Genomic DNA, 17,832 nt, shown 5'->3' on the forward strand with positions numbered 1-17,832 from the left:
CCCATTCTAATAGAGAAATTCTTCAAAGATCTTCAAAGCACAAACATATTTCTTTTTTTCAAAGACTGACAAGTGCTTAATAACTACTAAAACACTAAACCCAGCAACTAAGTCATTAGTGATTCACTACCCTAAAAAAATCAAATAATAAATTAAGAAGGCAAATTACAAGTGTTTAACAGATAATATAGATGTGATGAGACAAGAATTTTAGATAGCTTCACTACAAGCTGTATGTTACTGGCAGTCACTGACATCCGAAAAGATGTTCAATGTGATACTTGAAAAATTCAGTCTGATCATCCAAGAACTCACAAATGCAAGCTCACAAAACATTGATGAATTTTACAATTGCAAAGTGCTCTAATGCAACATTAACCACATGCAATCAACAATTTGGTACAGTCTCCAAACAGACATTACATTAAACATTAGTTTTTTCAAGAAAGGAAGCAGCTTGAAGTTTTCTGGTGCAAATTACATTTTCACTTTAGATCTGGTGCCCCTAAACAAAGAGATAATGTTTGATTCTCAATGCTGATGGTGATGGCAGTAGTTGTAGGGGAAGCAGCAAAACTTATGGTAATCCTACAAACTTTGTACATCAGAGAGCTGGAGTATATATAGTCATACATACTGGTATGTATATATACATATATGGCATGTACATATGTGGAGATAAACTCACATACAAACAACCACAAACTGAAACCAAATTAAATAGATGTGAAGTCCTAAAGTGATCCCAAATACTTTTAAAAAAGTAATTATCTAAAAAGCCCTCTCATTTCCATGTTTGCAAGATACTGAAGAGGTACCTTTATGAGTAAACTTGTTTTCAGCAAGATAAACTGCCGGTGCCACCATTTAAGTTTTATAAATATCTACTTGCAAGAAAGAACTCCACATTTATCAAATTAGAAGCTTCCTCTTTTCACACATATTTGTCCATCCAGTTTACTGTTTGCTGCCTGAGAAAGTCCCCTCGGTTATTTATCATAATCCCACTTCCCAAATAATTAAGACAAATGAGGAGGTAGAAATACAGCGTGAGATTGCTTTCACAGCATCTGACTAATATTTTATGCAGCATGTGTCAGTGTAACTTTTACATGTTTGGTCTCATTCTGAATGCTTCACTTGGTAATCTTAAGTAGGAATAGGTGTATCATGGTTACACTCATGCTGACTGGTCAAAATCTCAATTATATTTTTGCCTCATATAAAGTTTGTAGTATAAGAAGGCATGTTCAAAAAATACTTGATATTTCTGTGGCTTGCGTTCTAATAAAGTGCCAGCCTCTATCTAACAATGTAAGCATTCTAAGTGGCAAAAATGGTGTGTGCTACTAAATGCCACGGCTCTTGTAAAAGCAAAATAGAAATATTTGTGGAACATGACAAAGGAAAGGTAATGGAAGCATTCTAACAGAAAGTTACATTTTCACTTGATTACAAAGTACTGAATGATAAAGGCAACCAGAATGGAGAACACAGCAAAGATCACAAGGATGACGGCAGCACACTGTTCATCGGTCAGTGTCCGTTGCAGCCTTGTGGTTTCCACAGTGTCTTTGTGGGTGCTGGCTGGAGGTTCAGTCCTCTGAGAGATGAATATTACAGTGGCACTGTAGGGGCCTACAAGGTCCTGATGACCACCTACAGTGTCTTGGCACTGTCGAATGGCACACACACGAAAGCGATATTCACAGTTCTGCTGAAGGCCTGAATACCGGAAGTACCAGTCAGAACCTTTGTAAATCTATTTTAAAAAAAAAAAAGAGAGAATCCTTTGTAAATGTGGGGTGGGGAACATGGGGAAAGGATTACAAAATAATTTTAATACATATATTATGAATGCTACTATATGCCAGAAATATTTTGTTGCTTATCTTTTCAGTATAATTTTGCTAAAAACAAAGATCCACCAAGACATTCTTTCAAGCATTTTAACTTGTGGTCTACTACATACAGGGCATTGGGAGGAGCACAAAAGAAGAGAACAGTATCCTACTTTAAGGAAGCCTACTGAAGAGAAAACATTATAATGAGAGTTATCTCTTTAACAACTAAGTTCCAGGAAAGTGCTAAGTAAAATTTTTTGCCAATTACATAGTTCTAAATGAATTTGTGGAGCCCTTACTACAATGGATCCCATAGTAAAGGGCCTAATTGTACTATCCAATTTATTTTATAAATCTTATTTTTACCTGTTAGGCTTATTTAACCAGATGCTCACTTTTATATGAAATTTCATGATAGTTTAAGTATATATAAATGAATGCTAAGGAAATGCTTAGTGAGAAAGTGGTTAGAGTGAAGTGGGAGAATCCACTATGAAGGGTATTTTGGAGGAAGCAAACTATGTGAATGTGCATTTCTGAAAGTGAGAAACAGAGAGGATGCAAAAGAAAATTGTCAGGGTCGGGAAAAGCATAAGCAAAGGCCCAGATACAGGAAGAAGAATTATGTGCACAGATGAGAGTAAAGAAATAAATCTGGATTTAGTGCAAGGGGTAGGATTAGGAAGTAGTTAAAAAGGAAGTTTTAAAGGTTTGAAGGATGAAGAAAGGGGGATAGCTGATGAGGTCTTTAAATGGTAGGGTGTAGCTTTTAATTTCCTGCCATAAATTAAGAGTCACATCAGCAGTCTGATGCAAGGAGAACATTTTAAGAATACTACTTTGGTAATTGTGTAAAGGTTAAAAGGAAGTCTGAAAATAAAGTGACCAGATGGGAAGTTTTTTATGGGCAAATGGGAATAAAAGTCTAACATGGTACATAATGGAAATGGAAGGAACTGTTCACGAAGAAATCATTCTACAGTTTCAGGCCTGGGGAACCAATGAGGTTCTGATACCACTAAAAATAATGGAGAAAGAAGAGTTGAGGAACAATAATAGAAGTTTTCAACACTTTAAGTTTCAATTGTTGGTGGGACATCCAAATACAACTCTTCTGTGGACAGCTGTGAATTTAGAGAAAATAGTTAGTAAGCTGTGATTGGTTTAAAATGGTATATGTGTCTAAGACTAACTCACACACCATAGCAGCTCCTCCAAGCCTTTTCATACCCTCAAACCTCTTTTCTCCCCCTCCCCACACCCTCTCTAAGCACCCTCATATTTTACAGAAAAAATTGAAGCCGTGAGCTCCCTCTTCTCCCCTCCTCATCTCAGGCAAATGCCTTCTGCCATTATCTATTCCTTCACTTGTCTCACTCATCTATCTATCTATCTATCTATCTATCTATCTATCTATCTATCTATCTATCTATCTATCTATCTATCTATCTATCAATCTAGCACCTACTATATGCCAGGCACTGAGCTAAAGAACTTTACAAATATCTCAATACAAATATCTCAATTGATCCTCCCAACAACCCACGGAGATAGATGCTATTATTATCCCCATTTTACGGCTGAGGAAACTAAGACAGGCAGGGATTAGGTGACTTGTTTAGGATCACACAGCTAGTAAGCATCTGAGGCTGGATTTAAACTTGGGACTTCCTGAGTCCAGGCTCAGAATTTTGTCCTCTGTGACATCAGCTGCCCCATATCTGGCAAGAAGTAAGTGGTCAGATGGCTTCTGCTTAAAGACTGCTAAAAAAGGGGAACCCATGACTTCCCATGGCAACCCATTCCACTTTTGGATAGGTCTGATTTTAAGAAATTTTCCTTTACATCAAGCTTAAATTTGTTTCTTTGCTATGCCTCCCTCAGTGCAACTCAGGACTCCATTAGCTTTCTTGCCTGCCTGATTACATTATTACTTGTATTAATTTTACAATCCATTAATCTTCAGGTTTTTTTGAATCGTCTAGCCATATCTCTCCTATATCTTGTACATGAGTGTAAGCCTTCATTTATCCCTATTAAATTTCATTTTATTAGATTCAGCCCAATGTTCTAGCCTGTCAAAATCTTTATTTTTTTACAATCTGTCATCCAGTGTATTAGCTATCCCTTCTAGCTTTATATGATCTGTAAATCTGATAAGCATGCCACTTGAATTCACTTTATCCAGTTAACTGATAGAAATGTCAGATGGTACAGGGCTAAGCAGAGGTCCCTGGGCATTCCACTTGAGACTTCATACAACCATGCGCAGTCTTTCAATCAATTCTGAAACCATCTAACTGTACTACCTTCTAGCTCACTTATCTTCATCTTATCTATAACAATAGCATAAGAAGCTTCATCAAATGCTTCTACAAAATCTAAAAGTAAACTCTACATCATTTCTCTCATCTATCAGCTTAATAACCCTATCAAAAAAGAAAACAAGGTTAGCTTGACATGATCTGCTTTTGAGGAAATCATGCTGTTAAAACCTTCTCTTCTGAACTTCTCTTACCCATCAGCCCTAACCTCTAGATTTGCATTTCTAACTGCCCACCTCAAATTGGATGTCCTGTAAATAGATAACTTAAATTTAAGATGTCCCAAACCGAACTCATTATCTTCCCCTCCCAAACCTATCCTCTTTCAGACTTCCCCTATTACTGTCAAGGGTACCATCACCCTCCCAGTTACCCAGGCTCTCAACCTAGGTGTCATCCTCAGGGCCCACTGATTTTATCTTTGTAACATCTCCTCTCTCTTCTGACACTGCCACCACTTCAATGTGGGCTCTGATAGCCTCACGAATGAACTGTTAGAATAGTCTGATGGTGTTCTCTCTGTCTCAATCCTCCCCACACTCCAGTCCATTCTCTAATCAATCTTGGTAAAGCACAAATGTGACCATATCCCCTTCTAATTCAATAAACTCTAGTGACTCCTATCATCCCCAGGATCAAAAATAAAGTCCTCTGTTTAGCTTTTAAAAGCCCTTCACAAGCTGGCCCCTTGCTCCCTTCCCAGTCTTCTTAACATTTTACTACCTCTCTGAACTCTATACAGTGACATGAGCTTCCCTGCCGTTCCTCAAACATGATCCTCCACCTCCCAATTGTAAGCATTTTCACCAGATATCCCCCATGCCTAGAATGCTTTTCTTCCGTGCCTCTACCTCCAACCCTCAGCACAAATTCCACCTTCTGCCATTCCTGGTCCCTTTACTGCTACTGTTTTCCTTACAAATCACCTCCCATTTTTACCCTGTATATAACTTGTACGTTCATAGTTGTTTGTATGTTGTCTCCCTCATTAGAATAGGAAATCCTTGAGTGGGTACCATGATTTTTTTTTTGGGGGGGGGGGTGTATCCTCAGTGCTAATCACTGTGCTTGGAACTTAGTAAGTGCTTGATAACTGAATGTTTGGCTCTCTGTGATTTATCTTTCTACATATTCATCAATTATCTCTTTCATTTTGGAATCTTTTTAGGAATCCAAGTCAATCTCACTCACCTTTCAGACTCTGTTCTTTTCCCTGATTTTCCTAAATCAGTCCTGCAGTATCTCACATCTCTTGTTCACTATCTTTCAAATATCCGTGACAGTGGCCCAGCAATCATAGTTTTTTCAGCATTAAAAGATATAGTTCACCTGGGGTTAGGTGACCTAAATTCATTAAGTGTATCATGTGTTTTTTTCATATTTTTACACAGACACACACTTTGATTCATGTATGAATGATATGAGTAAATAGATACAATTTTATCTATAATTTCATATCTACCTACCTACCTATTGTTCTTGGCAGAGAAAACAAACTAGGTATAAAGTGAACAGCCACTGTCTTTTCTTCTACCTTGATCTTCATTGGTGGACCTGTCCAGGGTAGGTGTTATGAAAAAACCGATAACTTTTAGAGAGTTTATAGGTTAAGAGATAGAAAAGAAATTGTGAAAAAAAGGAACGACTTGGATGTAACTGACCTTGAAGAAAGAGCTGAGGTAGGGCCTGAGTACTGAAATAAAATCATATTCCTCCAGACTGAGCTCCTTTTCTTCCCACCCCTTAATTTGTTATGCTGCATAAACTCTAGCAATTAGAAATTAGTCAGGCTTAGTATTTCTTTTAAAATGCAAATACCTCTGGTGGGATGTCACATTAGTGTGAACCTATTCAGTAAGCTTACTTTCAGCCAATACCAGAAAACAGTTGCAATGAGGGAGTTTAGTTTGGAAGGCTGAGTGGATATGGAAGAAAAGAGGACTGAGAGAAGGGAAGGAACTGGGGGGACACTGAATACTTTGGGGGAAGAACAACTCTTGATTGTACAGTGAGGGATTGAATATTATGAACTTGGGGAGAAGAAACAGTAAAGGAGATGCGAAGGTGCCATAATGTCAACAATTCTGAAATCCTCTTCTCTGACCACATTCTATTGGCTTTCCACTATTCCCTTTGCCTTCCCTTACTAAACCCTGCTCGTCACCCACACTATGACCACCAATCCCAGGATCCCTCAATTCTCTCCCAGGTCATCTCCTCTGCAGCACTCTGTCTTCCTTTTCCATGGTGTTCTCATTAGTGAACCAGTTCAACTCTACACTCTTCTCCTGAGTCCCTTACTTCCTTATCACTGCTCATTGTGCCGTGCCAAGTCTAAGCCTTGTACCACTCCCCACCATCCATCACTTTCACTCCTACACATGTGCCGAGAACAAAGGTGGAGAAAAATCACAGAAGTGTTCTGAGTCTATTATAAATTCATGTTACACAGCCACAACTGGGTCCTCACGGCTTCTAGGCAATCCTACTGCTGCGGTTAGCTGTTTCAGTCATGTCCTACTCTTGGTGACCCCATTAGGGGTTTTCTTGGCAAAGTTACTAGAGTTGTTTGCCATTTTCTTCTCCAGCTCATTCTGTAGAGGAGGAAACTGAGGCAAACCGGGTTAAGTTTTTTGCCCAGGTCACACAGCTAGTAAGCGTCTGAGGCTGAATTTGAACTCAGCTCTTTCTGACTCCAGGCCTAGTGCTCTATCCATTATGCCACCTAGCTGCCCAATCCTCCTATACTTCCCTATCAAGTCATTATCCCACCCTCTACAGCAGCTCTTCTCAACAGCATTCCCTCCTCAAACCTCCTATGGCTTCCCTTTCCCTCACCCTTTCAGCTGAGAATCTTGCCTCATATTTTAAAGAAAAAAGTGAGACCATTTGCTCTGAACTCCCTCTTTCCTCTCTCCCTCACCTCCTATTACTCTAGTGCCTTCTGCTATCTCTTCCTTCACCCTGTCTCACATGATGAGGTGATCTTACTCCTTCCTGAGGCTAACTCCCCTACCTGCTCAAGCAATCCCATTCCATCCTGTCTCTTCCAACAGACTGCATCACTTACTTTCAAGTGTTCCTTGTCTACTAGCTGCTTCCCCACTGTCCACAAACATGTCTATGTCTCCTCCATCCTCAGAAATCCCTCATTTCATCCCTCCATCCACACCAAATTTCATTCTATATCTCTTCTGTCCTTTGTGGTTACACTCCTTGAAAAGGCAGGTTCTAGATTCCTCCACTGTCTCTCTTCTTACTCCTTTCTTATTCCCTTATAATCTAGCTCCCAGCCTCATCATTCCATGGAAATTTCTCTCTCCTAAGTTACCAATGATCTCTTAATTGCCAAATGTAATGGCCTTTTTTCAACTCTCATTTTCCTTCATCTCTCTTTAGCCTCTGATATTCTTGACTACCCTCTCTCTTTCTAGGTTTTCACTCTCTCATGGTTCTCCCTTCTGTCTCCTTTGCTGGATCTTCTCCAGATCAAACCCTCTAACTGTAGGGTGTCCCCTCAGAGTTCTGTTCGGGGACCTCTCCTCTTCTCCCCCTATTCTACTTCACTTGGTGATCTCAAGAGCTCCCATGGATTTAATTATTATTGCTATGCTGATTGATTCTCAGATCTGGCTTTCCTGCCCCCATCTCTCTGGTGACCTCCAATCTCACATCTCCAACTTCCTTTCAGACACCTCAAACTGGATGTCCAGGAGACATTTTAAACTCACTATATTCAAAACTGAACTCAGTATTTTTCCTCTTGCACTGTTCCCTTCACCTACTTTTCCGCTTTCTATAGAGGACAACACCTCCAGTCCCTCAGGCTCACAACCTAGGTTTCATCTTCAACTTCTCACTATTTCCACCCCCACCTCCTTACTCCTAGCCAATATCCAATCTGTTGTCAAGACCTGTTGATTTCACCTTTGCAATATCTCTGGAATATACTCCCTTCTCTCCTCTGATGCTACCACTACTAGTGCAGGCCCTCATCACCTCACACCTGGATTACTACAATAGCCTGCTGGTGGGTCTGCCTGCCTCAAGTCTCTCCCATTCTAATCTACACTCTCTATTTAGCCACAAAGTGATTTTGCTAAAGCGCAGGTCTGACCATTTCACCATCCCGCCACTCTACCCCCCACTCAATAAATTCCAGTGGCTTCCTATTGCCTCCAAAATAAAAGACAAAGTCCTCTGCCTGGCATTCACAGCCCTTCAGAACGTAGTCCCTCCTACCTTTCCAGTTTTCTCACTTCTGACTTCCCATACACTTCAAAGTCTAGTGACAGTGGGCTCTACAAACAAGACACTCCATCTCTCAGGTCTGGGTGTTTTCTCCAGTGTTTCCCCATGTCTGGAATGCTCTCCCCTCTCAGCTCCACCTACTGGATTTCCTGGCTTCCTTTAAGTCTCAACTAAAATCCCATCTTCTACAGGAAGCCTTTCCTAAGCCCTCTTCATTCTGCTTTTAATTATTTATCCTGTATGTAGCTTGTTTGTACATATTTGTCTGTTTGTTGTAGTCCCTATGGGATTGTGAATTCCTTGAGGGCAGGGGCTTTGCCTCTCTTTATATCTCCAGTGCTTAGCACAGTGGCTAGCACATAGAAAGCACTTAATGCTTACTGACAGAAAATTCTGTTTAGGGCTGGCTCTGTGTCATTAAATTGGGAAGAAACATTCTTCTTTCTCTTAAAGTGAATGGCTCCTTGCTCTTACAAACCAGATCTAGTTCTGTTATTAATGGAATTCTGATATTTTATGAGTTAAGTAAATTTATCTGTAGGCTAATCTGGTAACCTAAACACCAACATTTAAACTCTTTCTATGAAGAAATAATTAGATTAACAAATTAATATTTGGGGGAAGGACTTGTGATCTCAATGGTTTAGGGGACTCCAGGCATGGAAACTATCACTACTAAAGAGAAGCAAATATGTAGCAACTTAAAGTCTTAGAGTTGCCTGGGGCGTCAAGGAATTATGTGATAGATCCAGGGTCAAAGAGCTAGTATGTATCATAGAGATGATTCAAACTAAGACTCTATACACTAAGATGGTCTCCCTGCTGCTCAACAAATACATCTTTTGAAACATAGCTTCTGTCAAAGTTGAGAAATGTGTGAATAGAATTAGGCATTTTAGAAGCACCTCTGGAACTTTAAAAGTTCTAGGAAAATCAGAATTTCAAATACAGTCTGTCTGCATGTCAAATGATCAGGCTATATTAAAAAACAAACCCCCAAACCCAAGTTTAATTAGTAGTAGCAAATGCATCGCTGAACTTTACATGGTGTCTGAAGAGGTCTTTATTTAATTTAAAACTATAATAAAATTATATTTTCATCAATATTAATTTTGCTTCCTCCTTGGAAGGAACACACTTATCTGTGAAATACAGTTTAAACCTAATTATCATGTCAATTTGTAGGTAGTTTAATAAGGAAAAAATTACATGCTAAATTGAATATTATCTAGGGTAAAATAGGGGCCTTTTGTAATTCGACCTAATAAATTTACATTTCCATATATCATACAATTTAAATATAACATGAATTATATTTTGTAAAAGAGCAGACAGGTTAAATATGTACTAAAGAAAAATATAGCTAGTCTTGAAAGAGAGAGGAGAAGGAAACTACAGCACACACTTAGGCAGGCAAAATAGAGAGGATGATACTCAATTTTATATCCTAACAATGATGTATTTTTTATTTAAAAAGTCTTATTGATGATGCCTTTTGTTTTTAACCTTCAGTCATTTCCCTCTTTGCCCTCCTCAGCCCCTGTGAACTCTATGTAGTCATAACGAAAATATTTTAAGCATAAATTTCTGATAATGTATTATATCACATTCTATACCTGCAGTGACTCTGCCCACTTCTCAGCTGAGAGTATGAGTATTGAGAAATTTATAGGCAACTATGAAAGTACTGATTTCCAAACACATCCAAAACATAATAAAATAGAAGAGGAATGGAATTAGAGGCTTATTTTGGGTAATGAAATTATCTACCTCTTTAAGATCTTGCATAGCTCTAAAATTTTATGATTTAAACATTCTTCTAGTTTCCTAAAAATCATCATAACAGGTAAGTTACATCTGGGGGAAATCATATACCTGTTCTGCCTTGTAACTTTTAATTTAAAAAGCGATCCTCCTCCTAGAAATAAACTCATATTGCATCAGCAGTTTTAAAACAATAATCTTGTGATCTCAATTAAGTTTTAGGGAGATCTTTCATCTCAATTTCCTACTTTTCTAATTTTATTTAAAATACTGTTCTGGGTGAAAGGAATTTAACAATATATTTAACGTAACATTAAGTCTGGCATATTTCACACAAATGGATGGAATGTTTGCTAGGCTGAGAGTTGGTGAGACCTGGGATCAAATCCCATCCCTGATGCTTACTAATCATGTGACCATAGACAAGTCACTTTCTGAATCTCAGGCACCTAAGTCTCTAAGGTTTATCTATTAAATTGCAATTGTTGCAGGTGAAATTTAACAAAAGGGCAAACCAAGCCATGTTTCTCTGAGTAAGGTAACATTTATTAACAGTGACACATATAGCTGTCAATTAATGGGTCAATGAATTGTTTCAGTTTTTGCCAGAGATCCAGAACTGAAGATGCAACTCATTTTTATAAGCACAGAACAAAGAACAGAATAGAAATCACATTATTGATTATGGAATTGGCAACATCATGGGGTTGAGGGATCACGACTGGTTACATTAAAGACAGTGGGCATAGCACACGCGTGGTATGAGGACCACGTCTCTCTGTCTCTAAGAAATGCTTTTGTGAATTTATGGGTCCCAGCTGCATCTTGAGGTCACTGATAAGTACCTAGGGATGCAGACTCCCTGGTGCCTGGGCATTAGATAAGACCTTCTTTTTAACTGTCAAGGATGAGGCTAAACGTGGGACAAGGTCGCTAGTATGCTTCTCAAGGATAACACACAAATACCTCTGAAGCTAAAATTATGTGGGATAACAACAAACTTTGCAAGTGGTACTAAGATAAGAGTTTTTCTTTAACAGTTGTGGAAAAGCTTAAACCTTTCACATCTAATTTCAGAGAGGAAGGCTACACTTATGAACTTGTGCCTCTATACTCAGAGACAGAAGATTAGGTTTATTACATAGAAAACAGAATATGGTTACAGAATAGAATTAATACAGAATAAAATAAAATATAAAATAGAGGATAAATAATTAAATCTCACACAATTTAGGTAGGTGGAAGGATTTCTCATGCTCATAAAATCAGATCACTTACATTTGTGAAAAACCTGATTAATTTCACTCAAATACTGTAAAATTTAATTAAAAAAAATACCTGTTTGAAGTCTGAGTCTTTTCCCACCATAACTTGAAGACTGTAAATAACTGGATCACCTTTCATTGGTTGTAAAACCTCCCATGTGATTTCACAGGTGTGATCATTTATTTTGTCTATTCTTGGGGCTAAAGGAAACAAACAATATTATAAGTATATATGATCTTTAGCAGCAGCACATAATCAAAGAGCTACTGTCCTTTGATTACAAAATCAAGTAAAACTTTCAAAAGCAAAATTATAAGAAGCCTTAAATATACAGTTATATTCCTTCATTACCAAGGGTGACCCAAAACAGTAATGTCTGTCCTCAGTATTTTAAGCTTTGTGTTTCCACTCTTCCATTGCTCCCCTTATGCTACTTACCTGGGACTAAGGCATACCTAGTCCCTAGTCTCTACCCTCAAGGTTGGCATAGGATAGACTCTGCGTAGGAAAGGAGGTGAGGAAAAAAAAAAGTAAAAACTGTGGATGCTTCTTTCTTGTCCATCACTGGAAATGCTGTTTACATTCTCCCAACCTAGTTCCATTTCCCAGCCAACAGACCTACACCTCTGGGAACTGAACTCTTATGGACAGCCTCAAATGTTTCCTTCTAAAACCCATCTGAATCAGGTCAAACATAAAAGGCTGGAATTAATTCCTACATGTATTATATTATGCTAACTCAAGGGTGGGGCACCTGAGGCCACAAGGCCACATGTGATCGTCTAGGTCTTCATGTGCGGCCCTTTGACTGAATCCAAAAAAGGATCTGTTCTGTGAAGTCTGGATTCAGTCAAAGGGCCACATCTGAGGATTTATGGGGCCACATGTGGCCTCAGGTTCCCTACCCCTGGGCTAACTGCTCCAGGCAAAACGGGCTATGCTCCAGCCCCATACAACATCTTGTCCTCTTCTATGTTCAGGTTTTTGCCTGCCTCATTTCATAAGCTTGCAATGTCCTCCTTTCCTGCTTGTTGGAATGCTATCTCCCCTCCAAGAATGCCACCCTAAGACCATTAGGAAAAGCCTTCTCTCACTGACCTCAGGAAGCACTTTGTTTTATAATTGGCAAATGCATTTATCATGCAATATTGTGAATCGTTATACACAACATAACTATGGTTGTATTTTGTGTTCCTCCTAGACTCTAAGCCTCTATGATCAAAGTTACCTAAATTCTATATCCCTACCAGAGTGTAACAAAGCAATGTATATACAGAATACACTTAATAAATATTTATGAATGAATGAATGTGTACTCTTTGGAAGTATGTGTCTACATGAATTTAATTGGAAAATATTTATTGAGCAATTCAGAGTATTAACATGGCAACTTTTCACGGGGCATAAACACAACCTACCTTAGCTACTGAAATGTGGTCATGAGTTCCTTACTCAAATGTGGTTTATGATGTGGGCAAGAACATAGCAGCTACTTTCAGAACTAAATGCATAGACAAAAATCTTATTTTTAATAAGGTCTGCATACTATGTCCCTAATACTTTGCTGGATGGCTGTAAAATAATCCCATTAAATACCTCCACTTAATAAAAAGATAATTTACTGCCTAAATAGAAAGTTACCTGCAAGCATATAACCCAGAATAGTATGTTATGGGAATCTTTTATTGCTGTGCTCAAATAAATAACAACCATGATATGAATCATTAATTTGAGGGACAAGAAAAGCATATAGTTTCCCAATTAACTAAGAGTTAATATATGCTGGTCAACAGTTTTCTTGGGGCAGCTAGGTGGTGCAGTGAACAGGTGCTGGGCTGAGAGTCAGGAAGACCTGAGTTCAAATCTTGCCTCAGACACTTACTAGTTGTGTGATTCTGGGCAAGTCACTTAATCCTGTTTGCCTCAGTTTCCTTATCTGTAAAACAAGCTGGGGGAGGAAATGGCAAACCACTATAGTATCTTTGCCAAGAAAAACCCAGATAGGGTTACCAAGAGTTGGACACAAATGAAACAACTCAACAACAAAACAGCTCTTCTACTATTAGATTCACTACTGTTTTCTATAACCCAAAGAATCAAAGGGAAATGACATGTAAAATCACTATCGTGTGTGATAACAACTGGAAACATGAATACAGTTTCAACCTTTCCAGAAACCAACCTGCTTGCCCATTCAGGGTAGCTTTCCCAGTTCAAATTACTTTAATATAATGAAGCACAGTTTTTATATTTTATAACATGAAAGAACACAGTTTTTTAGTTGATAAACCTTCTGGAATACAGGCTAGTTAGTATAGTTTTTTAAATATTAGTGCTAACGTTGGGTATTTAGTGGATACTTAACTTTTGATAAATGAATTTTTAATGAAGGAAATAGCATTAGAATAGGGTTACTTACCTTTCAAGGCAGCTGGCACAGATTTTGGAGTAGTGAAAGTGTATTTCTGAGAAAGGGGACCTTCCCCAGCTTCATTGCAAGCCTGAATACAGAATTTATAGGATGTTGACTCACTGAGTCTTTGTACTTTATATGTATGGCATGGTCCTCTGTATAAGGATATAAACCTAAAGTGGAAATAAACTCATTAAATGAGTTATAAATAGATATTGTATAGTTTTAAAATTTGTAAATCAGGGCCACAAACAATGATATATACTATGGAAATGCAATAATAGATTAAACTAGATGGGCATGAAAAAGACGTTCAATGAGTAAAAATAATTTTTTAAAGAATCTTAGCATTACTTTAGTACCAGTAAGCTACAAGTAAGAATCCTTCTCTTTTTCTTCCACCCCCACCACCACCACCATCATCTTCTCCTCCTTCTTAGAGTGCCTACTATGACTGTTAGTGACAACATACAAAATACAAAATTTATCATCCCTGTCATTAAGGACCTAAAACAGGGCCAGAGAGAGAGGCCATACACATAAATGAAAAACAACAATAAACTAAGTTCCAAATGAGTAGCAGTAATATGGTTTTGGGTGTTGGTGGTATTTTCTAAGATATCACTGTCCCTATGAAGAGTAAAGCTATAGGTCACAGGAGTTGAGAAGAAATGGGCAAACTAGGAGGTGTGTGGTGGTGGTGATGGGGTTGAAGGGATTCCAATGAAGATACTGAAGTTGAGAACTATGAGGGATGGATCTGGACTGAAGAGAATGGTTATAAAGCCAGGTATTGACCCCCCAAGAAAGAAGAGATCACAGCAGATACAGACTGTAATGAACCATAAAAGGAGAAGAATCAGCTTAGTGATACTGGCAGAAGAAGACTGAGAAAGGGACAGGACCAAGTATTAAGGTGAAAGGGTTAGACTTAGAAGAGGAACACCTCTTTTCTCTGACATAAGAAAGAATGAGTAAATATAACAGAAGAATTACGTGATGAGACTTATGGAACATATATTGACAGGATTCCTGACCTCTGAAAGCTGAAATTCTAAGGTTAAGGCAAATGCAAATACACACACACACACACACACACACACACACACACACACACACACACACTCACACACCCCATAAGCTAAAATGCAATATTATAAATTACATATATATACATATAGAGACAGCACATGCTTCAAATGATTTGTTTTAATTTAAAATAAATTGTTTGCCCTTTTGAGCTTCCTCTTTTTTTCCCTAGTGAAAAAACAATCTCAATACTTATAGGAGACTCAATTGTTAAACAGAGGTTGAGAAAAATTCAATCCTCATGTCAATTATTTATTCTAAAATACAATTTGAAGATGGTTTTGGAATGAGTTGGGGAAGGTTGCTTGGTGGATAGAAGAAGACAGAGAAATGCTGAAATGAAGTTCTTGTGGTTGCATAAAGGAAGGAGATGGATAAATAGCCACAAAATAGCCTGTTTTCTTTTTACAGCTCATGAGTTTTCCAGGGATAAATTATACACGTTTCTTACACCAATGAAAAGAGAGAAAGTTTACATTAAACTTTTTCTCATTTACTAGAAAAGTACATTTTTATTTAGGAGAAAGATAGGGCCTGCAATTGTGATTTTACTTATGTATGGAACTCCCTTTATCAACACAGGTTGGCATTTTCTCTGCAAATTATTGTCTTTAGAAACTACTCAAGGCACCAAGAAATTAAGTGACTTGCCCAGGTCACAAAAGTGGTCAGAAACAGAACTTAAACTCAGGTCTTTCTGCTAGGCAGTCTTCCAAATTTTTAAAAGAACCATTTGAAGTAGACTTAAGTGTATTTCTTTCACATTCAACATTTATAAAATTGAGGCCAAAGGATATGCCTAAGGATCTAACCCTTACCTCCCATTCTTATCTTCCATTAGAAGGTGGTACTGAATGGAATCTGTAGGTAATGTCTTTGGGGTTCCTTCTCCCCACTTTAGCTTGAGGTTTTGGTGACTGTAGGCAGCACATTCCAGGCGAGGAGGATCAGGAGGAAGGGGCTTAGTTTTTAATTTTACTGTGTGGCTGAAAGGACCAGCTCCAAGGCTATTCAAGGCTTGAATTCGTATTCTAAGAATCACAGGCATAAAATGATACTGATAAATTTTAGCTTATAATTGATTGGTGTATAAAAATACAGTCTAACAAACACAGACAAGGAAAAAAAATATTAAAGTGCTATGCTAGTGTTTAAGAAACCCCAAACGATTTCCATTTTATTCTTTGGAAATTGGGGAAAAAGCCGTTTATCAACATGAACTTACGTACAACACATTTTACTTCTATCATAGCAGTCAGACATAAGATCAAAGGATTTAAAGCTGTAAGGGACCTTAAGAAATAATTTAGAATAATCTCCTTATTCTGAAGATGAAGAAGCTGACATTTAGAGATATTCGTCTTATCCAAGGTCAGAAAGGTAGAAATTTGTGTTGCCAGCTATTTTTCTTAAGATGCGTTTACCCTTTCATTTTTATTAATGAGAAATAGTAGTATTTGTCTTTTTTCCCCCTAGCAGATCTAGGTATTTCCTTAACATTAAAATGCAAAGAATTCAGTAACAAAAATTATGGGGCATGAAATAATATCATTTACAATACATGATTATAATGAAAAACATTTATATTCAACAGTCCCAAAAATATACTATATACATTTTGTAATTTGGGAGTGGAGAGCAAAAGGACAATTTCCAATATGATTTTCATGAAATACTGAATTTCATTGTGTTCGGGATTTTTCTTTTAAGTAGAAAGTTAACCCCTATTTTCTTTTTGGTAAGGCAACTGGGGTTAAGTGACTTGCCCAAAGTCACAAAAGTAGTGAGTGTTACGTGTCTGAGGCTGGATTTGAACTCAGGTCCTCCTGACTCCAGGACCACTGCTCTATCTGCTGTGCCACCTAGCTGCCCCTAATTCCCTATTTTCTTCAAGAATGATCTTGATTTAAGTTATAACTGACTCTTCTTTTTCTTTTTTTTTTTTTGGCAATTGGGGTTAAGTGACTTGCCCAGGGTCACACAGCTAGTAAGCATCAAGTGCTTGGTCTGAGGCCAAATTTGAACTCAGGTCTTCCTGACTTCAGGGCTGGTGCTCTATCCACTATGCCACTTAGCTGCCCCTGCCAAAGAGATTTCTAAGCAATAGGGTATGGGAGAAAGAATGCTGGACTTGGGAGTCAAGAAAGACCTTGATTTAAATGCTGCCTAAAACACTTAATAGCTTTGTGACTATAGGCAAGTCACTAACCTCTCTGGTTCTCAGATTTTTTTGTAAATTAATAATACTTGTAGTACCTACATCTTACATGGCTGGTGTTAGAATCAAACAAGATACTGTGTACAAATACTTTATATATATTGAAGCACTATGTAAACACCAGGTATCATTATCAGAGGGCTGAGCCTGAAGGGGGCCAAATACAAGGTGACAAGGATGGATAGTAAAATGTTTTATTAGTATTATGTGTCCAAGTGTCATTTTGATTACATTCTAAAAAGAAACATTTGGAGGACAGAGAGCTGTCAGGAGTTGATCATCTCACACTAAGGTAACTTTGTATAAGAAAAAATTTGAGCATATGAAGACATTATATAATCAAAGAATATCAGTGTTAAATGAGATCGGAGAGATTATTTAGTCCACTCTCCTCATTTCACAGTTGAAGAAATCAAGGCCCAGCCAGACACAAAGTAATTTAAACAGTGAGTACTGTTCAATGGAAAGATTATGGGATTTGGAGTCAGAGAACTTTGGTTCAAATCTCAGGACTGCCATGTGCTGTGGGACTCTGGTCATTCAAACTTTCTGGGCCTTGGTCTCCTCAACTGTAAAACAAAGGGGTCAGAGAAGATGTGGCTATCTTTGTGAATGACTACAGGTCCCTTCCAATTCTAATTGTATTTGTACGATCCTATGATC

General features: G+C 37.9%; 1 protein-coding gene across 4 annotated transcripts in view; it reads right to left on the reverse strand.

Moving 5' to 3' along the window:
• Positions 1 to 318: 318 nt before the first annotated feature.
• The window catches only part of FNDC3A (fibronectin type III domain containing 3A), a 203,532-nt gene continuing 186,018 nt past the window's right edge, over positions 319 to 17,832 (reverse strand). For all 4 annotated transcript variants that reach the window (XM_027848140.1, XM_027848141.1, XM_027848144.1 and 1 more), the window contains 4 exons: positions 15,770 to 15,982; positions 13,869 to 14,035; positions 11,522 to 11,649; positions 319 to 1,762 (listed from right to left, as the gene is read on the reverse strand). In XM_027848140.1, coding sequence (XP_027703941.1) covers positions 1,445 to 1,762; positions 11,522 to 11,649; positions 13,869 to 14,035; positions 15,770 to 15,982 — 826 coding nt within the window. In that variant the 3' untranslated portion in view covers positions 319 to 1,444. The remainder of the gene's footprint in view (positions 1,763 to 11,521; positions 11,650 to 13,868; positions 14,036 to 15,769; positions 15,983 to 17,832) is intronic.

The sequence above is a fragment of the Vombatus ursinus genome, unplaced genomic scaffold, assembly GCF_900497805.2.
Source record: "Vombatus ursinus unplaced genomic scaffold, bare-nosed wombat genome assembly UNPS02005659.1, whole genome shotgun sequence".
Taxonomy (NCBI): Eukaryota; Metazoa; Chordata; class Mammalia; order Diprotodontia; family Vombatidae; genus Vombatus; species Vombatus ursinus.